The 26,173-nt window shown below is 34.9% G+C and overlaps 2 protein-coding genes across 2 annotated transcripts; one reads left to right on the top strand and one right to left on the bottom strand.

Annotated features, from left to right (window-relative positions):
* Positions 1–1,199: 1,199 nt before the first annotated feature.
* On the bottom strand, positions 1,200–14,194 carry atp6v1c1b (ATPase H+ transporting V1 subunit C1b). The gene is made up of 13 exons (XM_051137410.1): positions 14,038–14,194; positions 13,508–13,664; positions 13,356–13,423; positions 13,044–13,129; positions 11,840–11,934; positions 11,661–11,752; positions 10,689–10,787; positions 10,222–10,290; positions 8,671–8,763; positions 7,379–7,472; positions 7,080–7,177; positions 6,869–6,992; positions 1,200–1,812 (listed from the first exon to the last, which is right to left on the bottom strand). The coding sequence occupies exons 2-13, from the start codon at positions 13,634–13,636 to the stop codon at positions 1,717–1,719; spliced, it is 1,143 nt and encodes a 380-aa protein (XP_050993367.1). The 5' UTR covers positions 13,637–13,664; positions 14,038–14,194; the 3' UTR covers positions 1,200–1,716.
* Positions 14,195–17,279: 3,085 nt separating this feature from the next.
* Positions 17,280–25,619, top strand: azin1b (antizyme inhibitor 1b). Its single transcript, XM_051137406.1, has 12 exons — positions 17,280–17,462; positions 18,686–18,829; positions 19,403–19,579; positions 19,671–19,844; positions 19,949–20,121; positions 21,652–21,780; positions 21,863–21,944; positions 22,039–22,113; positions 22,202–22,358; positions 22,439–22,554; positions 22,638–22,855; positions 24,460–25,619. Exons 3-12 carry the CDS (start codon positions 19,478–19,480, stop codon positions 24,533–24,535), a joined length of 1,302 nt encoding a protein of 433 aa, XP_050993363.1. The 5' UTR covers positions 17,280–17,462; positions 18,686–18,829; positions 19,403–19,477; the 3' UTR covers positions 24,536–25,619.
* The last annotated feature ends 554 nt before the right edge of the window (positions 25,620–26,173 follow it).

Below are 26,173 nucleotides of genomic sequence, written 5' to 3'. Positions count from 1 at the left end.
TTAATTTTACAACCGGTGCAACTTGATGAGTGTACCATTAACATAATTCTGCATATAAAAGGTAAAATATGGGGTTCCTCCTCTTCCTGTCTAGTTGGTTATCATGTCTCTCTTTTGTGATGTCTGTAGCTCAATCAAAATAAGTTAGGAGTCAGATCTTCATTGTAATTGGTTGATCAGGGACCAATCAGTGACTAGGCATTGCTCATATTTTAAAAACATAACATTTTATTGGTTTAAACAAAAAATCATGTGATGTCCATTTCAATGGACGCAGGGTCTGAAAGGGTTAAGCTATGAAACCTGCAAGATGTTTTAAAGGGGTCATCAGATGCCCATTTTCCACAAGTTGATATGATTCTTTAGGGTCTTAATGAAAAGTCTATAATATACTTTGGTTAAAAATTCTCAATGGTAGTGTAAAACAACACCCTTTTTACCTTGCCAAAATCAGCTCTGCAAAAATCATCCCATTCTGGTTGAGGCTGCTTTAAATGCAAATGAGCTCTGCTCACCCCGCCCCTCTCTTCTCTCTGTGGAGTGACGAGCCCGTTTACTTTAGCCGCATTTAGCCGCTAAACTTGCTAACTAGCACATTATTAGGAAAGGCGATCGCAGAGATTCATAAAAAAACCCTTATGCTCACTTCTGCTGTAAGTGAAGCTGGATCATGAATGATTCGCGCAAACACAGACGCATTTATGTAGATCGGGAGGCGCACACAAACAAACATAATCCACTGCATCTTCAGCTGCTCAGACGTCGGGAATAAACGACGACCACTACGTTCATTATTACATCCAGCAACACAACACCACAATTCTTGTCTAACTTATATCCCTGCTCCAGCATCAAAACATGGAGGTTGGACTGTTACAACTGATCTGAAATAAGATGCTCATGTCAATCAACTATTGTGGGAGCGGCCTCTGTGGGTGTGACGCAACGACAGGCATCTGAGAATGGCTCGGTTTGAAAAAGGGGATATTATTTTTACAGATTAATTAAAAACCACTGCATGAATTTTTACCATTGCAGGGTAGATTTGTACATACACTGCCAACACACATTAATGTTCATACAACATGAAAAAGTGAACTTAGCATCCGATGACCACTTTAGGGGTACAAAGACCTCTTATATGCCAAAAGTGCATACATAGTAATTGGGATAAAGATCCTCACTCCGGACAATAAAAAAAACAAAAACAAAATCATGCGCTATAATTTTATTGACTTTGATTGGTCTTTACATCCAGCATGTGATAATGTATTTCACAAAAACATAAATACATTTAATCTCACAGCAGAAGCACAAATACAGACAAACACACATATAGTAATTCTCAACAACACAATTAAACATAATCACTGCATTACCCGCACATGGCACAGAGTAAGCACCAACAGAAAATTAAAAACAACAGAATTCACCACCATTATGGGCTCAGCGAAAGACGAGTGTTCAGTGTTGGACCGCACATGCCCTCGAAGGACAGATTTTAAAACCCCTGAAAATCCTTCATTTGTAAACACATTCAACCAATAACACAAAGGGTGAGACATTCTTATTAGAAATAGTGATCTGAAGGAATGATAAAGCAAAGAGGGAGGTACTCACAGAGAGGTAAAAGAGTAAAGATAAACAGTAAGTGTTTAATAAATTATCAGGTTCAGTCTCTGAAGCAGGATGGAATGGTGCATTGGAATTTGAATTCTATTTGAACTCAAGGAGGTTGCAGTCGATCTTGTAGTAAACATACGGATAGTACTCTTGCTGGCTGAGATTCAGACCCGGGATGTCCATAGATGCCTACAACACAACAAAAATAAACGAATCAGCTGTGATAAAAAGATATCTTCAATTAAGCCAGTGTCTTATGCTTACCAAAGCTGCATTTATTTGATCAAAAATACAGTAAATACAGCAATATTGTGAAATGTACTTTATTTCTTTGGTCAATTTTCAGCAGCCGTCACTCCAGTCTTGGTCACATGATCCTTCAGAAAACATTCTAATATGCTGATTTGGTGCTTGAAGAGAGAGTTCACCCAAAAATTTTAATTTTGTTCCAAATCTGTATGAGTTTCTTTGTTCTGTTGAACACAAAAGAACACATTTTGAAAAACATGGGTAACCGACCAGTTACTGGTTCCCATTTCCACTGTATTATTTTTTTTCATACTTTGAAAGTCAGTGGCTGCCAGGAAGTGTTTGGTAGCTCAAAATGACTTCTTTTGTGTTCAACAGAAAAAAAGAAACAAATACAGGTTTGGAACAGTTTGAGGTTCAATAAATGATAACAGAATTGCCATTTTGGGTGAACTATGGCTCTAATTTGATCAATTATTATTGGTGTTCAATTATCTGTTTAACATTTTTGTACATTTTTTTTTTTTTTTTTTCTTTTTTTTTTGATGAAAAGAATAGACAGTTCAAGTGAACAGCAAATCTTGTAACATTGTCTTTCCTCTCACTTTTAATCAATTTAAATATAATGAAAATAATATAAGAAATGTTTCTTGCACCCCAAATTAGCGTCATAGAATGATTTCTAAAGGATCATGTGACACTGAAAACTCAATTAACGGCTAATAAACTGGAATAAACTGCATGTTAAAATATTTGATACACTCCCAGTTAAAAGTTTTTGAACAGTAAGATTTTTAATGTGTTTTTTTTTTACTTTTGTTTTTATTGAACACCGAACAAAGGGTCATCATGTACATTACACAGTCAAGACACTACAATTTTCATACATTCTTTAGAGTACAGTAACACACTCAACCTCAATGGTTTGTGTACACAATCCAGTTATCCCAATACTTGAAACATTTATCCAAATTAAGTCTAACTGTAAATGTAAGTCTCTCCATACAATAGATTTCATTTACAATTCCCAACCACTGGTCTCTTGTTGGAGGTTGAACATGCCCAAAAAATATGAAAATGATTAGCCACTGAGGTTCCACAATGCCTCCAACAAAGGCCCAGACTCTGATCACCTGTGCGCATTGCTGTTAATTTGGGAGTTATAAAGAATCTTATTAAATTCTTCCATCCAAACTCCCGCCAGGATCTTGAGTTTGTTGTATTTGCCTGTGTAACACATATATCTGTCCAGTCTTCCTCTGTTATTTGAGAGTCTGAGTCTTTCTCCCATTTCTGTTTTACATAATTTGACGTATGTTTTTTACTAGTTTGTATATATCCACACAATTTCGATACCAGCCTCTTACTGTCTTCTTTTAAGTATGCGTTAATAAATGTTGTGATCAAATTATCATCACTTGTTACTGTACATTTTACTTTTTTATTGAAGTAATCTCTAACTTGCAAGTATCTATAAAAATCCTGCTTTTCTAATCCAAATGTTTCAGACATGGCCTGGAAGCTCAATAAATTTCCATTAGAGATGATTGAGCAATAGGATGTAATTCCTCTCCAGACCCACTGTTTAAATCTCTCATCCAACCTGGCAGGTTCAAAGTCTGGATCATACACTATCCAGTTTAGTATCTAGCCTGTTTTTCTAATTGTAATTTCCTCAAAATTCTAAACCACAACTTCACTGAAAATACAGTCCAGTTATTTAATTCCTTGTAACTCCTTTCAGCTTGATTTTTATTCCCAAGTAATGATTGTAAAGGTGTATCTATCTGTGTAATTTCCAGAGTTTTCCACCTAGACTCGTAGCTCGGTATACACCAACATATTAAAGACTTCAATTGTGCAGCATAAAAATAATCCTGAAAACAAGGTAGGGCCCTCCCACCCTTGTCTTTTGCCAACTGCAATGTCTTAAACCTTATCCTAGGTGTTCTACCATTCCAAACAAATCTCGAAATCATCCCATCCCATTCATTAAATTGGTTGTGTGATATGTCCAGAGGCAATGATTGAAAAAGATAAAGTAACCTCGATTACTCATGTCTAGTGGAAGCAGAGTCCATTTAGCAATATAAGATTTTATCTTCTTACAAATAAGACCGTAATTACTGTCAAAGAGTTTTGATACATCTTTTGTTAAATTTATCCCTAGATATTTTAATGAAGAAGAATTCCATTTAAATTTATATTGCCTTTTTATATCCCCTTTGGGCCTAAAAGTATATGTAAGCGTTTGAGTCTTTTGGATATTTATTTTATATCCAGAGTATAAACTATGTTTTTAAAAGGGTCATCAATTTAGGGATGGTAGATTCAGGGCTCGTCAGGAATAGAAGAACATCATCTGCATACATACAGATCTTGTGTTCGTTTCCTTTAATTGTGATCCCCTTAATCTCTGAATCCTCTCTTATTACTTGAGCCAGAGGCTCAATAAATAATGCGAACAGAGATGGGCTTAGGGGACATCCCTGACGTGTCCCTCTTTCCAGGCTAATTGTTTTAGATAAATGTCCATTAATCTTAATCCTAGCTGTTGGAGAGGAGTATAACATTTTAATACACTTAATGAATTTATCGTTAAAACCGAATCTTTCCAGGACCTGATACAAATAATCCCATCCAACTGAGTCAAACGCTTTCTCAGCATCTGGACTCAGCAAGATTGTGCTTGTATTTCCTGTCATAATGTAGCTCATTATTTGTAGCGTTCTCCTTAAATTATCCTGTGTCTGTCTATTTTGTTTAAATCCAGTTTGATCTAGATCTACCAACTCAGGAATAATGCCCTCCAATCTCTTAGATAAGATAGTAGCAAACAATTTATAGTCCACATTTAAGACCGATATCGGTCTATATGAGCTGCAATCACTGGGATTCTTCCCTTCCTTTGGGATGACCGAAATAACAGCTTCTTTCCAAGATTGTGGAATTTCGCCACCTCTCAGTATATAATTAAAGCATTTAAGCAGTATAGCTGTTATTTGGGCTCTGAAAGTTTTATAAAATTCAGACGGATAACCAGTAGATCCAGTGAATCCAAAAAATGTTTTATGGTTGCATTATCTGCCCTGGCTGGTTGGGTATATAGATCTTTGTAAAATGATTCAAAAGATTCCTGAATATCCTTTAATTTGTTACATACTTTCTGTGTTTTAGGATTCTTAACTTTATATATTATATTTTTTGCCTGCTCTTTTCGTATCCTCCAAGATAATAATTTCATTGCTTTAGGGCCTGTTTCGTAATACCTCTGTTTGGCAAATATAATTTGCCTTTCTATTTCTTCATCATATATACCATTCAACTCTTGTTTTAACTTATTTATTTGAGTCCATATTCGTGGGTCTTTCTGTTTAGCGTGTTCAGTCTCTAGATTTTTCATTTCCACTTGTAAGTTTAATAATCTTTTCCGTTTTTCTTTTTTGCAGGATGCAGTAATAGCGATAATTCTACCCCTAATTACTGCCTTTGCAGCATCCCACAGAGTGCTAGGAGACACTTCACCATTATCTTTACTTTGGAGATATAATTTGAATTCATTCTGGATCTGCTTTTGGATCATGAATATACTTGTGTTAGGTTTCCAAAGTGTATCTTTCTTTTGATTTTCTAAGTGTAGGGTGAGGTATACCCCGGCATGGTCAGATACATCCTTAATGCCTATGTAGCAATTTTTAATTCTATGTCTATCTGAGATATTCATAAATATATAATCAATTCTTGAGTATACAGTATGGCAGGCTGAATAAAAAGTAAATTGCTTTTCCAATGGATGAAGCTCTCTCCATATATCGATCATACCCAATTCTTTAAGAAACCTTTGAACCATTTTAGCATTTGGATTCCGTGTTTTAAACGGACTAGTTGTATCAAGCCTGCGTTGAAGTTGGACATTTAAGTCCCCACCACATATGAGAATTCCATGCGATTCTGTAGCTATTAAATTGAATATCTTTTTGAAAAATGTTTTAGTGCTTCCTGGCAGAGCATATAATTTAATGTGTTTTTAAAGTCTCTTCTGCTCACCAAACCTACATTTTTTGATCCAAAGTATACCAAAAACAATAAAATATTAACTTATTTTTACTATTTAAAATAACTGTTTGCTATTTGAATATATTTTAAAATGTAATTTATTCCTGTGATCAAAGCTGAATTTTCAGCATCGTCACTCCAGTCTCAGAAATCATTTTAATACGCTGATTTGCTGTTCAAGAATTGTTTTTTATTCATAATATTTCAAACATTTTTTTCAGGATATTTTGATGAACAGAAAGATCCAAAGATCAGCATTTATCTGAAATAAAAAGCATTTTTTTAACATTGCACACTATTCCATTCTACAGCTTGGAGTCTGTGCAATTTTTAATTATTATTATTTTATTTTTTACTTTTTTGTAGAGAAATTATAGCAATCAATACTTTTAGTTAGCAAGGATGTGACGATAAAAAGTGATGATAAAGACATTTATAATGTTACTAAAGATTTCTGTTTCAGAAAAATTCTACTTAGCTACTTATCATCATAATAAAAAATGTTTTTTAAGCAGCAAATCAGAATATTAGAATGATTTCTAAAGGATCATGTGACTGGAGTAATAATGCTAAAATTCAGCTTTGAAATCACAGGAATAAATTACATTTTAAAATATATTCAAAAAGCAAGCAGTTATTTTAAATAGTAAAAATATTTAAAAATTTTAGTTTTTGCTGTACTTTAAATAAAATGAAAGCTTGGTAAGTAGAAGAGACGTCTTTAAAAAAAAACATCGAAAATCTTACTGTTCAAAAACTTTTAACTGGTAGTGTATATTTTAAAATGTAATGTATTTTTGTGATGGCAAAGCTGAATAGAAACCAGTTATTTTAAACTGAATCAATATTTCACATTATTACTGTCTTTACTGTATTTTTGATCAAATAAATGCATTCTTGGTAAACATAAGAGACCTTTTTTAAAAACATAAGAACTTACATCAATAACAGTAGCACTGCTGTCCAAGTGTTTGTAAAGGTCCTGCAGCACTTCTCTCAGTTTCTTTACATTCTTCTTGTTGGGCTGAAGCAACATGGCCTGGAAATTGACTGGCAGCCCATACCTGTTCAAAACAAATATGCAGGTCTTACATCAGACAACAATCCACATCTACGTTTATATGCTTTAAACAAATTTCCACACACTGTACCTCAAGACCGACTCTGTAAAAACCCGGAGCGCCTTGATGTGTATCCATGCGATGAAAGCCTCACTGAAGTTTACTTTAAGCCAGCGCACCAAAGGACCCTGAGGGGCAGAAGCAGATTGACCGTTGTTATCATTACTTATCTTTTCTCTTTCTTATTACTTCAAATGAAGACTAATCAAGGCCCAGGGCCTCTCAAGCTGGCTGTAAGGTTGATGAGTTTTGAGGTTACTCATCAACATCATTGTGGAGGATTTTTTAATGTTCAATAGAGAATAAAATTTAGACAGCTGCACGCATACAAATTGCTTTTTCTTGTCAGTGGAGAGGCGAGTCATCTCCTCTTTGTCTGCTTTCATCTCCTCTTCATTGTACTGAAAATCACGCACCATGAACCTGAAACAAATTAGTAACATGGGGTCAGCTTTCCTCTGATTCAGCTGAAAGACATGACGGCTTCAGTGAACATCAAAACCAAAATGATAACAGTATATCATTCATAATCTGAGAATACACACTGCCATTCAAAAATTTGGTATCAGTAAGATTTTTTTTTATGTTTTTTAAAGAATTCTCTTATGCTCATCAAGGCTGCATTTACTTAGTTAAAAATGCCAAAAAAACAGTAATATTGTGAAATATTATTACTGTTTAAAATAATGGTTTTCTATTTTATCCTATTTTAAAATATAATTTATTCCTGTGATGCAAAGCTGAATTTTCATCAGCCATTACTCCAGTCTTTACTGTCACATGATCCTTGAAAAATCATTCTAATATTCTGATTTATTATCAGTGTTGGAAATTGTGCTGCTTAATATTTTTTGGAACCTGTGATACTTTTTTCAGAATTCTTTGATGATAAGGAGTTAAAAAAAAACAAAAAAAAACAGCATTTATTCAAAATAGAAATCTTTTCTGACAATACAAGTCTTTGCGATCACTTTTTATCAATTTAACACATCATTGCTGAATAAAAGTATTCATTTCTTTCAAAAAAAGAAAGAGAGAAATAATTTCTAGGCCCCAAACTTTGAACGATTGTATATATTGTTAAAAAAGATTTATCTTTTAAATAAATGCTGAACTTTTTAACGTTTTATTCATCAAAGAATGCTAAAAAAGTATTACAGGTTCCAAAAGAAAAATGTTTAACATTGATAATAAATCAGCATATTAGAATGATTTCTGAAGGATCATGTGACACTGAAGACTGGAGTAATGATGTTGAAAAGTCAGCTTTGCATCACAGAAAATAAATTCAATTTTAAAGTATATTAAAATAGAAAACTACTATTTTAAACTGCAATAATATTTTTATTTCGGTATTTTTAATCAAAATAAGAAATGTGAAGGATCATAAGAAATCACTGGAGACAAGACTGACGTAATGATGCTAAAAAATCTGTTTTACCAGGGGAAAAAAAAAACATTAAATGTGGTTTTGGTGAACATAAGAGACTTCTTTCGAAACATTTGCAAATTTGCCATTCAAATACACTTAAGAAACTGAGACTACATGGTGCTTTCAAACAGATTTTCAGCTCCATTTGGCAAAATAACAACTATAGACTGTAAAGCTTCAGAGACTCACTTGTTTTCTCTCGCTTTGTGTTTAAAGTCATCAATAGCCTTCCTGAAGAGCGTAACACTAAACAACCCACTTTCTTGGTCCTCAAATAAAAGCCTAAGAAAAGAGCAGATGAAAAGATCGGTGAGTTGCGACCGGTCAATGTCACCATCACAGAGCAGCATTTTCCCTCATTTAATTGGATAAAACACATATGAGCTTCAAATAAAACCATGAATTCCATTGCAACATAAGGTCTATAAAGCCACATGCTGCTGATTTATAAAAAGCATAACTTATTAAAAGGTATTTCTCTATTTCTAACTGCTCATTAAGTGTACAAATTGTTTTTCCACACAGTGCACAGTTTCTTCCATGACTGTCAGGCTGGAAAGTACAGCCATAGACCTTTTATTCAAATTCCTTAATGCACTGGACAGACAGTTCCACTTCCAGAACAAAAAATTACATATAATGTACTCACCCCCTTGTCATCAAAGATGTTCATGTCTTTCCTTCTTCAGTCAAAAAGTAGGTGTGTTTTTTTGAGGAAAACATTTCAGGATTTCTCTCCATGTAATGGCCTTCTATGGGGCCCCCAAATTTGAGCTTCCAAAATGCAGTTTAAATGCAGCTTTAAAGGACTCTAAACGATCCCAGCTGAGGAAGAAGGGTCATATCTAGCGAAACGATCATTTTTTTTGTCTTTTTAAATTACAATTTAAATACTTTTTAACCTCAAATGCTTGTCTTGTTTAGCTCTGTGTGAACAGTTAGAGTACGTCTAAAAACTCCCACCTCATGTTCTTTTCCAACTTCAAATTCGTCCTACATCGCTGCAGAAGTACCAATCCAGAGTTTACAAAGTGAACATGCAAAGAAGTTCAAACACCCTTTACAAAAATGGTAAAACAGTGATGTAGGACAATTTTGAAGTTGGAGGGGAAAATGAGATGAGAGTTTTTAGACGTTCCCTAACTGTCGTGACCAGAAAAAAAAGAGTTCACACGGAGCTAGGCAAGATGAGCGTTTGAGGTTAAAAAGTATATAAATTGTAATTTTTTTTTGGAAAATAACTAATCGTTTCACTAGATAAGACCCTTCTTCCTCGGCTGGGATCGTTTAGAGCCCTTTGAAGCTGCATTTAAACTGCATTTTGGAAGTTCAAATTTGGGGGAACCAAAACAGAAATCCTGAAATGTTCTCCTCAAAAACCATAATTTCTTTACGACTGAAGAAAGAAAGGCATGAAAATCTTGGATGACAAGGGGGTGAGTACATTATCTGTAAATTTTTGTTCTGGAAGTGAACTAATCCTTTAATATTAACTGAGTACATAAAGGAGTGCAGAAAGTTTTGGACAGCATAGTTTGTGTGCAGATGCACACTGCACTGTTATGTCTTTATTACTGTGTGTCACAGCAATAACAGAAGGGCATGGTTTCCATAGAAACGGTCTGCTGAGTTCACATGTCCACCAAAAATGTAATGATGTCAGGTTTTAAATACAGGCAGCAGAAATTCATAATTCTACATTTTAGGTGAATTTTAAGATTGTCACTGAATCCTACTCACTTTGTGGATCTTGGAACCACCATTTCAGAAAGAGTTTCATATGTCTTCTGCCAGTCAGGATAACTAGTCCTATTTGGGTCATAAAATGGACAAAAATAAGTTTTGCAGAGGTAACAACTTATATAATAACACAAAATGTGTTCATTCTGAGTTGTAGGGACAGTTCACCCAAAATTTAAAACTCATCATTTACTCACATCTTCTGCACAATGCGAAAGAAGATATTCTGAATAGTGTGGACAAAAACTTTTATTGAAAAAGTCAATGGGAACAGAAACTGTTTTTTGCCAACATAATTTATAATACCTTTTTTTGCATTCCGGAGATTAAAGAACATCATGCAGGTTTGGAACAACTTGAAGATGAGTAAATATTGACAGAATTTCCATTTTTGGGTGAACTATCCCTTTGATCCAATGAAGAAAACACAAAATACATTAAAATACAAATACTCCAACAGGACTTACTTTGGAACAACTACAATTAGAGTAATGAGATATTCAGAGTCTAGAACGAAATCATCCCTCTTGACGATATCAGCCAAACTCCTAGTCAAAAGACTCCCCCTAGTGGACAAGACATGTTATTATATGAGGTCATAAAAATTGACAGATAATGTACTCACCCCTTGTCATTCAAGATGTTAATTCAAGAAATCAAGTATGTGACTTCAAGCGATCCAAAATGCGGTTATTTTCATCAAAATAATACAATTTATATACTTTTTAATGTCAAACGCTCATCTTGTCTTGCTCTTCCCGACCTGTTTTTTGTTCCGGTTCATGACAGATAGGGTATGTCGAAAAAACTCCCAACTCATGTTCTCCCTCAACTTCAAAATCATCCTATATCGCTGTTTTACCTTTTTTGTTAAGGGTGTTTGATCTTTTTTGCATGTTCACTTTGCAAACACTGGGTCGGTACTTCTGCAGCGATGTAGGATGATTTTGAAATGATTTTTGAAGTTGAGGGAGAAATACGATTGGAGTTTTTGGACACACCCTAACTGTCTTGAGTCAGAATACACAGAGTTCAGGGAGAGCAAGACAAGATGAGCGTTTGAGATTAAAAAGTATTTAAATTGTATTATATTTATTAAAATAACCAATCGTTTTGCTAGATTAGACCCTTCTTTCTCGGCTGGGATTGTTTACAACCACATCTGTAATCGTTTGAAGCCGCATTTAAATTGCAATTTGGAAGTTCAAACTCGGGGCACCATATCAGTCCATTATATGGAGAAAAACTCAGAAATGTTTTTCTCAAAAAGCACAATTTCTTTACAACTGAAGAAAGAAAGACATGAACATCTTGGATGACAAGGGGTTGAGTAAATTATCTGTAAATTTTTGTTCTGGAAGTGAACTTCTCCTTTAAAATGATTAATGTCACACAGAATGTCACAAGTAAATGAAGAATATGAAACTCCTCCCACTTACACATTCTTTCTCTCCAGACTCTGAAGGTTCCCTTTTAGGCTATTATAAGCTGAAGCTCTGGCTTTAAGATCATTGTCAATCTGACTCACTTGCTAAGAACAGAGAACCAAAACAGGAAATTTAATGAAATAAACCTCCTTGCATTATAAACAATGACAAAATATTTTAACACGCCTAACCTTGGACATGATCTCGGAGATGTTCTTAAGTGACTGTTTGATTGGATACTTGGCCATATCCCACTGGAACCGCGTAATATATGTGACCAGATCAACTGTATGGAAATAATTTCAATTATAAGTATTTACACTACCACTCAAAAGTTTTTGAACAGTAAGATTTTTCATGTTTTTTAATGTTTTTCTTCTGCTCACCAAGCCTACATTCATTCAATTCCAAAGTACAGCAAACAGTACCATTTTTAAATGTTTTTACCATTTAAAATTACAGTTTATTTCTAATTTGAATATATTTTACAATCTAATTTATTCCTGTGAACAAAGCTAAATTTTCAGCATCATTACTTCAGTCTTCAGTGTCACATGATCCTTCAGAAATCATTCTAATATACAGTTCAAGAAACAGTTATTATTATTATTATTATTATTATCAATATTTAAAACAGTTGAGCACATTTTTTCAGGATTCTTTAATGAACAGAAAGATCCAAAGATCAGCATTTATCTGAAATAAAAGCTATTATAACATTATAGAAATTAATACTTTTATTTAACAAGGATGCTTTAAACTGATCAAAAGTGATGCTAAAGACATTTATAATTTTACAAAAGATTTCTATTTCAGATAAATGCTGTTCTTCTGAACTTCATATTTATTAAAGAAACCTGTAAAAATTGTAACTGTTTTCAATATAATAATAATAATAATAATAATACATGTTTTTGAGCAGCAAATCAGAATATTAGAATGATTTCTGAAGGATCATGTATTGATGCTAAAAAGATCAATTCTTTATTCCTGAGATCACAGGAATAAATGACATTTTAAAATATATTCAAACAGAAAACAGATTTTAAATAGTAAAAATGTTTACAAATTTTGTAAATCAAATAAATGCAGACTTGGTGAGCAGAAGAGAATATCTTAAAAAAACATTAAAAATCTTACTGTTCAAAAACTTTTGACTGGTAGTATATAATCATAGAAAATAAGATTTATAGGTTAATATACTAGGACATTCAAATATGACTCACTGGACTATGAGCGATGTCTTATATAAAATCTTGTCCAAGAAAACATGTTACTTTGACATTACTACCAGATAAATGTGTATGCGATTGTGGTAATAATCAACTGTAGTAGAGTTTAACATCAGCATTGTGGTTAATACAGTATGTATTGATGAATTTTAAGTGTACTTGCCTCCATTGGCCAAAAGATTCTCCTGAACTTTATCTCGACTGTCCTCTAACACATCAGCCATGTACTGAGCCACTTTTCTCACTACGCTGGAAAATGAAGGGGAAAAAAAATATAGCAGCATAGCGTAAATATACATTTAACTATATTTAGAGAACAACAGTGTGACCAAAGCTAAAAAAACACCATGAAGGGAGCTATGAGACAGTACCTAAAGCGGTGTGTCAGTGATAATGAACAAAATATAAAACACAAAAATAATCTAATATATCAATTTTGACACTGGTAGTAATAAGTCAAATGTAGACATGAAACCTCTCTACGAAAGAGTCCAATTTGGCAAGCTCATCTGACAGCCCTACAAGGACATCCAGAGTCCCCACCTGTTGAGAAACACCACATCTCATTAGACAAATGAGAAATGTGAAAATGTGTAATAAATAAGCCTGTATTTTTGAGTCATTTACTTTCAACTCAGGTATGTTGAACTTGTGGTTAGTGGACATGTTGGTCTGGGATGTGGCCATGTTCATCTTGTCCCACGTCTGCTGGCAGGTCTTCTCTCCGGGAGCAGAGATCAACCAGAACTCAGTCATGACTGCTCAAATGATCACAGGAAGGGCCCTGAAACATGCAGATCAAATTCTCATAGCATATGAGACACTTCAACCAAAAAAAAACTATCAAATAAATTACAGAGGTCTTTTCAAGGTTAATCATATGAGCAATTCACACTTCTCCATTTCATTCCATACAAATAAGCAGTCACGAGTCATCAGCAGATAAAACAGTGCCCATCAGCAGATAATAGGTGTCCTGCTTTAAATCGCATGTTTAGAAATTGGACACATAAAAGCGTAAAAGCGCACAGTGATATGGCACACGTATATGTTATGCCATGGGTTAAATGCGCTTTTTGATGTCTGTAAATATTGTATGAGCAGCGTTTGCGGCTGTCACGACTATCAAATTGAAATAGTTATTTAGGGATACTTACCGACTGTGTATGTCACTTCAGTAGACTACAAAATAATCTGTTAAAATTGTAAATTGTTTTAATAAAACATTATTGAAAACCCAGTTAATTGAGTCGCTGTTGAAAACCCTTCGGACAGCATCACACTTCCAGTCAGCTGATCAGAGGCGGTCGTGTTTCGTTCAGTTCACAATGCGTTCAGAATGCGCAGTGTGGGTATTTTTTAACCTTTATTAAACGCCTTCAAATAGCAAACAGGTATATGGGCCATTTTACAGAATTGGTCTAAGCTGCTGTCTCACAACCATAAAATACATTTAAAAAGCATTTAAGTATTCAAATCTTAGATGTTTACCAAGATCCATTCGTTATCTATTGAAACCCACAATAATATTTAAAATACTACTAGGCTTAATATATGTGACCCTGGACCACAAAACCAGTCTTAAGTCGTTGGGGTATATTTGTAGCAATAGCCAAAATACATTGTATAGGTCAAAATTATTGATTTTTCTTTTATGCCAAAAATCATTAGGAAATTAAGTAAAGATTGTGTTCCATGAAAATATTTTGTAAATTTCCTACTGTAAATATATCAAAACTTAATTTTTGATTAGTAATATGCATTACAAAGAACTTAATTTGGACAACTTTAAAGGCGATTTTCTCAATATTTAGATTGTTTTGCACCCTCAGATTCTATATACTGAAATAGTTGTATCTCTGCCAAATATTGTCCTATCCTAACAAACCATACGTCGATGGAAAGCTTATTTATTCAGCTTTCAGATGATGTATAAAGCTCAATTTAAAATTGACACTTATGACTGGTTTTGTGGTCCTTGGTCACATATATAAAATCATCATTTATTGGGCACTTTCAATTGAAAGGTGGCTGTCCCGAACCCTAACCCCTAAATTTCAACTTATGACAATGATACTATTTTTTTCCTCCATTGTTGTTTTAAAAGTGTCTTTTTGATTCTTTTAAAACGTGAGATCCTTTTGAGATTTTAACTACCCTGGTGAAAAAAACAGCATATGCTGGTTAGGTAGGTTTTGATGCTGGTTTATGCTGGTCCTTTGCTGGTTCATGCTGGTCCTTGACCAGCAACATGACCAGCAAAAACCAGCAAAGGACCTACCAGCATATGCTGGTTTTTTCACCAGGGTAGGCCAACATCCCATCATTTTAAAGTAAATTTGTTCAGAAGTCTCAAAAATCTGTGTGTAACCTTAAGAAACGTCACTACCGAACACCTTTTTTCTGCAATTAAGCACACTTTTTGGGAGTTATTCTATAACATTTATTTTTTATATGTATGCCACTGTTCAGAACTGTGCTAGCTAACCATGTGCTGATTAGCTAGGTTCAAAAGTATCTAAAATTGTCACTACCAAAAGTCACTACAGAAACAAAAATAAAGTATACTTAAGTATACTGAATTATCAATTATCAGTTATCAAGATTTTATGATAGTTTTTTGGTTCAATGTATATTCAGACTAATGAATCCTTAATCTTAAAATCAGTATGATCAACTTTTTGCCTTTTACAAAGTAAAATTGGATTCAAAATACAACAAATCTCATAAATTACACTTGAAATATTGTTAAAAATGTAATTGTTATTGATTTACCTCTGAAAGAAAATGTTTTATAAAATACCCAAAAAAATATATTTACAGTGTAGATGTAAGCAAAAATGTATAGGTCAATTTAACCCTTCTAATTAAATTATATATTACAGTGTTTCGGCATTGACAAATTTGGGGAGAGGACAAATATTCCAAAACTTTCTGAAAATACAATATGAGAATTAACTGCACAATTCCTGTACCTTGGATGTTATACAATTTACATACATACATTTTTTCAAGATGTTTTCAACTTTGGACCAATTCTGTAGAATGGCCCATATACCAAACTACATTTAAAATATATAAAAGCATAATTAATCAATATATATTTTTAGTATAAGACTTTTAAGGCATATTAGCTGCTTTAAGAATTACAATTAATTTTATTAGCATTTTTAAATACGATTTTAAATAAATTATTTTTTAAATGCCACAAAACTTTAAGATATCTACATTTAGGCTATGTATGTAAATAAAACTTACCTATAATTAGACAACCTCTGTTTTGCATAAAAACACTAAACTTAATATGATAATCAAAAGTATTGCATTCTTTGTAACTAACCCTTTATACATTCCGTCCCAAAAGTGGTACAGTGCAAATACGATACAAGTATAATGTTATTTGACCACATAAAATATGACATCCAACAGCAAAGTAATCTGCCAGTGATCTCTGTCATTGTGACAAAAATTCAATTCAAGTTCATTCAAAATGCATTATTTACTGTAAATAACAGGATCTGAGTGTCAGACAAAGTGTCAGAGATCTAAAATATAACTGGAGCAACATGTTTACCAACAATTTACTGAAACAAAACAAACCTTCAGTGTAGGTACATGCATTATAACAAGTTTTGTCTGAAAATTAAGCCTTTTAGTCTATTTAGGGTATTATCTGAAATTCTTTGGCAAACAAACTAAAACCCAAAACAATAAACCATAGCCTTTCACCCATCAAACGGCTACGAAAACACGTGTATACAGTGTTTAGTGTGTTTATGTACCATTGTGAAAGGGTTTGTTATGACAGCTTTGCCAGCTGTGAACCTCACCATTGTTGTTTTCTACATTATGAATCAGAAGGAATACAACTCCATGACGAAATCAGTCTGTTGACAGGGAGCAAACCAAACAGAACAACATTTTGAATCAGTTTTACTAGTTCTAGTGGTATACAGTATAACAATATACAATATACTAGCTGTATAGGACAAAAGATAATATAAAACTAACTATAAGAGTGTGTGGTATGTATCAGAAAGTACAAGCAGCTTGTTAAGCAATATAAACAGAACCCACGTTGGCCCCTACATGTTCCAAACAGTGTGTGTCTCTAAAAGGAATTTGCTAATGAATCTGATAAGAACATAATTCTTTCATGAGTACAGATGACCACGCCCACCGCTATCCGAATCCTACTAAGCGAAAGGCTGAGCTCATGAATATTAATCAGATTGGGTTGACGTTTCTTGGAATCCTCCCCAGAACGACCAGTCCTGGGCCAGTCACGTACCGACGTAGCTCACGTAGCTCTACACAAGCCAAGCCTTTGCTGTAGTAGAGTTTGTACATTAAGCCCCGCCCCTTGTTCTCTAACAAACGGTTTGGTTCGCCCGCCTTCCTCCGCCAACCATTTCTTCCTGAGACTGACGGCAGCGCTCTCGTGTTCGACCGAGCCCTCTTCACCCAGGCATATGGCACATACAGCCTCTTTTCTTTCTTCTATTTGTGTCCCCACCACTCTTTAAAAATTCCGCCGAAAAAGAGAAGACGATTTTCCAAATCATTCAGGCCGTTATCTCACGTAAGTACCGCGTTTGTTGTTGTTTTTAGCCTTCATCCCGGAAAAATCCGCCGTCTGCTGTAAGGAGCCGTGACACAACATGGCGGGTTGGTTGTAGTCGCGCTTGTTATACGGGCAACAGCAGTCCTCCGTGAAGGACAACGAGAAAAATGGATTTCAAACTCGCAAATTATGAGGATTAAAAGTGTTTATTTATATTAATCTTTAGTTGTCGGATCATGGCGGGTTTAGTTGGCTAAATAGTTAGTGAGTTGGTTCAGTGGACAAACCCAGGCGCTTACGACATGTCCTATCAGGTTATTAAATGACGAGCGTGTTACAGAATAAATTTAATACATTTTTTATTTAATTTTTAATTTAATTTAATTTAGACATTCATATATATATGGTAATAAAATACTAACGCTAGTTAGGTTTGTTTAAAATTTAGTTTAACTAAAAACATGTGTTTTGGTGTGAAGTGAGGTAATGTTTTACCAAAACAAGTCACTTTAATGCTTCTACCTATGCAAACTCTGTGTATGTGTACAAATTTAAAATAAAGTAATAGAAATAAAAAAATAAAACAAATAAGTAAATAATTATATATATATATATATATATATATATGTATGTATGTATGTATGTATATGTATATATATATATAATTTGTTTCAATTGAGCAGTTTATTGAAACTTTAGACAATCTTTAAAAAAAACTTTTTTCCTCTTTAAAAAAAACAACTTTTTTTTCTCCTATATTCTATATGTTTCTAAATATCATGATAAAATTGATTTTCCAGCCAAATTTTGATGATGTTGATCGTTTAGAGGCCTGAGAAATTAATGTCAAAAATTCCACATTAGCCTTAATAGGTTTAAGGTGGTGTCCACATTAAGCGAAAAACAAACACCATGGCCTCTGATAAATGTTCAGCAGGTTACTTCATTTATTGACCACGTGTGGGAAGATCACGATAAGACGGTGCTGTTTAATGCTTAAAAATGAGAACACAGAGTATCTGATCAGCAGGTCTGTTTAACTAGTCATGTACAAAGTACAGTAGTGAATAAGTGGTGACTTGATAAAAACATTAGAGCCTACAAATAAAGTGATGCTGAAAATGTATAATGGACCGGTAACATGTTTAGCTACACTTCTGTGTTCTAAAAGTTTATTTTATCCATCAGCTGCTCTTGTAAATCAAATGTTTATGTATACACCTGTTTTTGTGACTCCGCAGGGCTCCCCACTCTCCCTGCGAGTGTATAAGCGCTACCCAGAAGGCCTAGGGGAGGCCCTCTACCGCGAGCAGTTCGACTTCAACGCTGAGCCGCCTTGGGATCCTAGTTGATAGCGGGAGAGGACCATCTCCCACGTTGTCCATGTGAGTCCATTAATATTAGACACATCCCTTCTGAAGTACCATTTGGAGACAATTGCATAATACGATTTATTTAATTACACATAAAATCTGCACTCACCCAACTGTAGTGGATTGTTTTTACTTTTACGTAACACTATTGGTGGCTTATATGTAACGCCTTTGTCCCCCGTTCATACTGCACAAAATCCATCGGTAATACCATCAAATGCTCCATTGTGCTTCAAAGCCACCAGGATTTATCTTGATTGGGTCTGAGTAAAAAAAAATAGCCTGTAGGTCACATTCTTGAAGCCTGTGTGTTGTCGTCATCTCTAAAGATGGACTCATGTGATGCCTTCTCCAGTTATGTGATTCATTTTCCCTGCCTCTTGTATTTATTAGCCAGTTTAGATCAGTTGATAGCCTTACAATGACTTTGAACTTCCAGTTCAGAGTTTGCTCATAAAACAGTGTTTTGAAATATGTGGGTAGGTGTTGTAGTTGGACACTTTGACGGTTGAGGTTTGGTGTGAAAGCATGATGTTGTGCAAGTTGTTGTTATGACAATGCTATGTTATGGTTTCCCCTGAACAGTTTGTTGCATACCCAGAATACCCCAGCGGCTCAGTAAACTCTCTATGATTGTCGGATTTGCGGAATACGGTTGAGATGAAAGGATTCGTTGATGCACCAAACTACTTCATTGAACTGCTTGCGGGAGGAACGACCCTTGAAGATGTCATCGACAACCATGTCTATGAGCAAAATCTGGTGAGTTCAGAAGATTCTGATCATCTGTTTCAGTAAACACAGCAGTGGTGTTTCTGTCTTTTTCATTGATTGATCTGATGATGTTTGTCAGGCTGAAAAGAATGCATTTGTTGTGGCCGACCTTGGGGCCCTAATGCGACAGCATGTTCTGTGGAAGACCACTATGCCTCTCGTTCGACCCTTCTACCCGGTCAGCTGTAACAGCAGCCCTGTAGTTATTGAAGTCCTGTCTGCTCTTGGTGTTGGTTTTGTCTGTGCAAATAAGGTAACGTTTTATTTGAGTCTTACCTGTAGATATTAGAAAGATCTCAAAACGTACATTCTGAAGGCACACCACCTTGTTTACACCAGTTTGCTTACTACTTTTAGGCTGAAACCACATTGGTACTGAATCATGATGTCCCACCTGAGAACATCATCCTGTCTGGAGTTTGCAAGCAGCTTTCACTCATTAAACACGCAGCCAAGACTGGCATTAACTATTTGGTCTGTGAAAATGAGACAGAGCTTCGCAAAATTGCCCGTGCCCATCCTGAGGCCAAGTAAGTCCTTAAGACATATCATATGTATGCATATTATATGCGACTCTGGACAACAAAACCAGTCATAAGTAGCACGGGTATATTTGTAGTAATAGCCAATAATACATTGTATGGGTCAAAGTTATCTATTTTTCTTTTATGCCAAGTAAAGATTTTCAGATAGTTGTATCTCGGCCAAATATTGTCCTATCCTAACAAACCATACATCAATTGAAACTTATTTATTCAGCTTTCAGATGATGTTTAAATCCCAATTTCAAACAATTGAGCCTTATGGTCCAGGGTCACACATATTAAAACAAAATGAGTGTTTTATTTAAAAGTCAATAAAATTCTCTTTAAGAAATTAACACTTATTTAGCGAGGACATACTAAATTTTCAACATTGATATAAAAAATGTTTCTTGAAATGTTACTAATCAGCATATTAAAATGATTTCATGTGACAGTGAAGAAATTTCAGCTTTGCTATCACAGGAATATGTTACATTTGAAAATATATTAACATAGACAATAAATTAAAATAACTATAATAATATTATAACATGTTGCTTTACTGTTAAAAATGCATGAGAGAGACTTATTTATTAAACATTTAACAAATTATACCAACCCAAAACCTTTGAATGATAATGTATAGTATTTTTTTTTAGTGTTGTCATTTGATTAAAAAAAAAAAAAAAGTCACCAATTAATTACACATTTTTTCTGAAATTAATTGCGGTTTATCCCACTTAACATTAAAGTTTTTAAATAGACTTTTATATTGCAGTACTTTTACATTCAATCCTCATGTAGAAACAACATAGACGGTATATTTTAAATATGTAATGGCATATTTTTTTTATGACTGAACGTGAGTATCACTGTCTCTAGGAAATTGTTTTTTTCTTCCAAATATTTAACCGTTGGCTATAGCCATTCAACATTGCAGAATAGAGTATAATCTTAACATTTATTAGACTTTAAAAATAACAACTTCTAATTTAAGTGAATTTACAACAATCTTCGCATAAACCCACTATTTACCTGTGCCTATCAGCAAGTAGGAAATGTACAGAAGTTTTTTTCTTTTGTTCTTTGATTAACAGACATCACAGCAGCTGGGTTAATTGGCTGCTATTACTTTAAGAGCTGCCGCTGCTGAACGTGATGTGAATCTGACACGCATGCTCGAAGTTTCATTCGTGCTTTAATGTGAAATGATACAGGCTACAGCGCATGCCGCTGCCATATTTGTGCGTGCAATTGAAGAGCATGCACTATGAGCACAGTGTAATGGGTGAAAGCAGAGGAAAATTTGTTTTTTACTGACCCATGGCCTGACAACATCTCATCTAACTGCAGTTCACTGTTGTGAAGCCCTAGCCCTACCCCTGCATTAATGGCATTACATATTGTTAACCCGGTTAAACTGGAAAAATAATTGCCTGTGTTAACGCGCTAATTTTGACAGCACTGCAATTTATATTATATTACATCATATTATAATGTTCACAAAATATTTATGAACTGTTCTTGTCTTAACAGGCTTTTGCTTCAAGTGTCTACTGACGCACAGGTCGAGGAGGCAAGTGTGACCATTGGTTGCTCCCTGAAGAGCTGTAGACACCTTCTGGAAATGGCCAAGGAGTTAAGTGTGAATGTGGTTGGAGTGACGTAAGTCAACTGATTTTTCTCCATAAATCTGCTGTTAATTTCTTTGTCTTAAGAGTTTTTAAAAAGTGAGGCTTCTTCACAGGTTCCAGGTACCAGCATCATGCCGAGATCCCCAAGCATACACCCATGCACTGTCAGACGCCCGTTGCATCTTTGACATGGCGGTGAGTACAAGTATTATAATTTGATAATTGGGTTTAGATTTATTAGTAAATCCCATGTGTCTACTGGAGTGCTGAGTCTTCCTTGTTTCTACAGAAGGAACTAGGCTTTGACATGAAGATCCTGGATATCGGTGGAGGATTCAGTGGTTCTGAGTTTCAGTTGAAACAGGTATGGCAAGTATCTGTGTTACATTTGTTTTTCTTCTTTGCATATCATCCACTTACTCAAAGCTGTTCTTTGGTGTCTGTTTGATCAGGTACATTCGATCGTCAGACCCCTGCTGGAGGCCTATTTCCCCTCAGTGTCTGGAGTAAGTGTCATCGCTGAGCCGGGAAATTTCTTTGTGTTTTCCTCCTTCACTCTGGCTGTCAATGTTATTGGCAAAAAAGGGATATACCGGGATCTCCATGGTGGTAAGTCCCATAATTCTTGAGAAATATAAAGTGCATTAAATGCATCCGCCTTATTTTCTCACTGTCTTTTGTGCTTTCAGATGAACTGACCCCAAACGACGCACCAGAATTTGTGTATTACATGAATGATGGTGTTTATGGATCTTTCATGGGGAAGTTGTTTGGAAATGTCATCACCACACCATCTGTCCACAAGGTACATAGCAAACATGTAAACACATGAGCAATATTTATATCAGTTGCCTGAGATTTCTAATCTCATTGTTTTCTGTTTTACAGATGTCGCTCACCCTAAATAAGCCAGTGTTTTCCAGCAGCCTGTGGGGTCCGTCGTGTGACCCGCTGGAGCAGGTGGTGGAGCATTGCCTGCTCCCTGAGCTCGCTGTTGGGGACTGGCTCATTTTCAGCAACATGGGGGCCAGCGGTCAGGAGGGTCCGGCAACCCTCAGCGACACAGACCAACCACCTGTGTATTACACCATCTCCACAGATGACTGGTGAATAACATCACATTGCATGACCTTTTGTGCTTGTTGCAGACTGTTTTTGTCTTCCTCTATTCATTTCACCCATTCCAAAGGGTGACTGTGCAATTTATGGGATAGTTCATCCAAAAAATTAAAATTCTGTTATTGATTACTCACCCTTGTGTTGGACCCCGTAGGACCCATTTATCTTTAGAACACCAATTAAAGATATTTTTGATGAATTCTGGGAGATTTCTGACCCTGAAATTAAGGATGAACCACTGATGTCACGTTGATGACTATTTTAATGATGTTGTTACTACCTTTCTGGGCCTTGAACGTGTCTATGCAGGGTCAGAAAGCTCTCAGATTTAATCATAAATATCTTAATTTGTGTTCTGAAGATGAACAAAGGTCTTATGGGTTTGGAACAACATGAGGGTGAGTAATTAAAGGAGAACTCCACTCCCAGAACAAAGATCTACATGTAATGTACTCACCCCCTTGTCATCCAAGATGTTCATGTCTTTCTTTCTTCAGTCGTAAAAATTTGTTTTTTGAGGAAAACATTTCAGCATTTTTCTTCATATAATGGACTGATATGGTGCCTTAAGTTTGAACTTCTGAAATGGAGTTTAAATGCGGCTTCAAACGATCCCAAATGCAGTTGTAAATGATCCCGAGGAAGAAGGGTCTTACCTAGCGAAACGATCGATTATTTTCATTAAAAGAAATACAATTTAAATACTTTTTAATGCCAAACGCTCGTCTTGTCTTACTCTGCCTGAACTTTTTATTTCTGGTTCATGACAGTTAGAGTATGTCGAAAAACTCTCATCTCATGTTCTCCCTCATCCTCAGAATCATCCTATATCGCTCTTTTACGTTTTTTTGTTAAGGGTGTTTGATCTTTGCACAGACTGGGTCAGTACTTCTGCAGTGACATAGGATGATTTTGAAATGATTTTTGAAGTTGAGGGAGAAAATACGACTGTCTTAAATCAGAATACACTGAGTTCAACGAGAGCAAGGCAAGACGAGCGTTTGAGATAAAGAAAAAGTATTTAAAGTGTATTTTTTTTAAATGAAAATAACATTTCATTTCACTAGATAAGACCCTTCTTCCTCGGCTGGGATCGTTTACAACCACATTTGGGTCCATTATATAAAGAAGAAAAATCCTGAAATGTTTTCCTCAAAAAACATAATTTCTTTACGACTGAAGAAAGAAAGACATGACAAGGGGTTGAGTACATTATCTGTAAATTGCTGTTTTGGAAGTGGGGTTCTCCTTTAACAGAATTTTCATTTTTGGGTAAACTATCCCTTAAAAGGTGGTTGTTTTGGACATTTTGTGTCTTTTTATCAGCTTCTATCTTGAACTGATTGGTCAAAGGCCTTATTGATTTAAGCTTATGCACCTCAGTTTTAGCAAACATTGCCAAAATGATCAACACGAAAGGCTTTTTTCACTCAAGAGCTTAATTGCATGTGCTCAGATCAATACAAAACCCTTGCTAACTGAAGGAAAACAAGTTGACAAAGATTGAATCCAACAGATGGTGATAATGAGAGATTTTCAGAACAGTACAAAGGTTAAAGTTAATATAATGTTGTTTTCCCTTTTCCTCCAGGTTTGAGATGCAGGAGGCTGGAATTTCTCTTGATGACACCATGAAAAATCTCTCATTGGTCCAGTATGGCTTGTAAATGAGCCAGACTCCGTCCACTAACCACTGGGCATGTGAATAGCTTGCAGAGTCAACATTCCAACAGTCATGGGTGGAAAAATTATATTCGTTTTGGTGGGGGAGAAAAAATGGCTTGGTCAAAAACTAATTGATTGACATTGTTACCTCAGTTTCTCACAAAAGGCTCACTTTCCTTATCACTCAAAAAGAATGGCAGAAAACCCATATAAAATAACATATGCAACAAAATGGATGACTGTGGAGATGGCACCCAAATCTTGGGTTTCTTAATCAAACACCGTTTACATAAATGTTCAACTAATTTAATTTTATTATGTATACATATATAGATATAGATGACCTACTGACAGTCTTGTAAATGAGTTGTCTGTACATCAAAATACATTTGTCTCGAATCAGGATAGAGTTTAGATTCTGCACAAATAGGCCATGACCCTTTAGCGTGTGAACAAGTGAAACTTGGTTTAGCAATTCTGTCCTTGTTCTCTCGTTCTCACTTTCCATGGTTTTATAGGAGTAGGGAGCTTCTCGTCGCTCCTCATGCCAAATGATGGTTTCCTCATTACATGTGGTGCGTCACGTGACAGTATTTCCAAAGGTTGTTATATATTTCATAGTGCTCTATGGTTGAGTGTGCTGTCATTTTGCAGTGTCCCTTCAAATGATTTGAACGTTCTGCCAGGTAGATATAATTGGTCTCATGTTTTCCCTTATGGTATGTTTTATGAAACTAGAAAGACTGCCTGGTGTTATGAATCTGCTGACAACATGTTAAGAGATCATATTTACCTCAAGTAACGCACCTAAAATACAAGTTTCACCACAATCAAATTATATGCTGCAAGGCACTAGCTCTCAATCTAAAATCGCAAATTCAAATGGTGTATATTTTAAATTCATGTTATACCTCTTGTGTGTCTAGCATGGTGTCTAAGGTTGATTATAACAGCTCACTGTTTTATAAAATCACACACCCCTTAGAAATGAAATATACCTTTTGTCTAAGTCCACTAATGGACCATTGCCTGTTTTTGACTGTAAAATTGTGCTTGTAAAAGTAATTAAAATATTAATTTAATACATTTCTGAGCAAATACGATTGTGTCGTTTTTGTCTCAAAACAGTGCAAGACCTTTGAAAGTAAAATAAAACCCTGTGTGAATGAATGAATATTTATAGCTATAAATTTATAAACCATGTATTTATACATGCACACACTACCAGTCAAAAGTTTTTAAACAGTAATATTTACTTTTAAACAAGTCTCGTCTGCTCACAAGCCTGCATTTATTTGATCCAAAACACAGCAAAAGCTGTAATATTGTGAAATATTTGTACTATTTGAATATATTTTAAAATGTAATTTATTCTTGTGATCGAAGCTAAATTTTCAGCATCATTACTTACGTTTTCAGTGTGACATGATCCTTCAGAAATCATTCTAATATACTGATTTGCTGTTCAAGGAGCTATTATTATTATCAACAGTGTTGGGGAAAGTTACTTTTAAAAGTAATGCATTACAATATTGAGTTACTCCCTAAAAAAGTAACTAATTACATTAGTTACTTTTTATGGAAAGTAATGCGTTACTTTACTTTTGAGTTACTTTTTAAATCTGAGCTTGTTTGTTTTT

This window comes from Labeo rohita, chromosome 19 (assembly GCF_022985175.1).
Source record: "Labeo rohita strain BAU-BD-2019 chromosome 19, IGBB_LRoh.1.0, whole genome shotgun sequence".
NCBI lineage: Eukaryota > Metazoa > Chordata > Actinopteri > Cypriniformes > Cyprinidae > Labeo > Labeo rohita.
Note: the sequence above shows the minus strand (reverse complement) of the source record. Positions and strands in the feature narration are given on the sequence as shown.

Bases quoted from the DNA above. Each gene is read 5' to 3' on its own strand.
- atp6v1c1b (XM_051137410.1), bottom strand. From the start codon at position 13,636: ATGACTGAGTTCTGGTTGATCTCTGCTCCCGGAGAGAAGACCTGCCAG. The intron at 8,764-10,221 runs GTGAGTAGGATT...CTCTTTTCTTAG, and splicing joins GTGGTTCCAAGATCCACAAA to GCTTTTATTTGAGGACCAAG. The intron at 7,473-8,670 runs GTGAGTCTCTGA...AATTTGTTTCAG, and splicing joins CACAAAGCGAGAGAAAACAA to GTTCATGGTGCGTGATTTTC.
- azin1b (XM_051137406.1), top strand. From the start codon at position 19,478: ATGAAAGGATTCGTTGATGCACCAAACTACTTCATTGAACTGCTTGCG. The intron at 19,845-19,948 runs GTAACGTTTTAT...TACTACTTTTAG, and splicing joins GTTTTGTCTGTGCAAATAAG to GCTGAAACCACATTGGTACT. The intron at 22,856-24,459 runs GTGAATAACATC...CTTTTCCTCCAG, and splicing joins ACCATCTCCACAGATGACTG to GTTTGAGATGCAGGAGGCTG.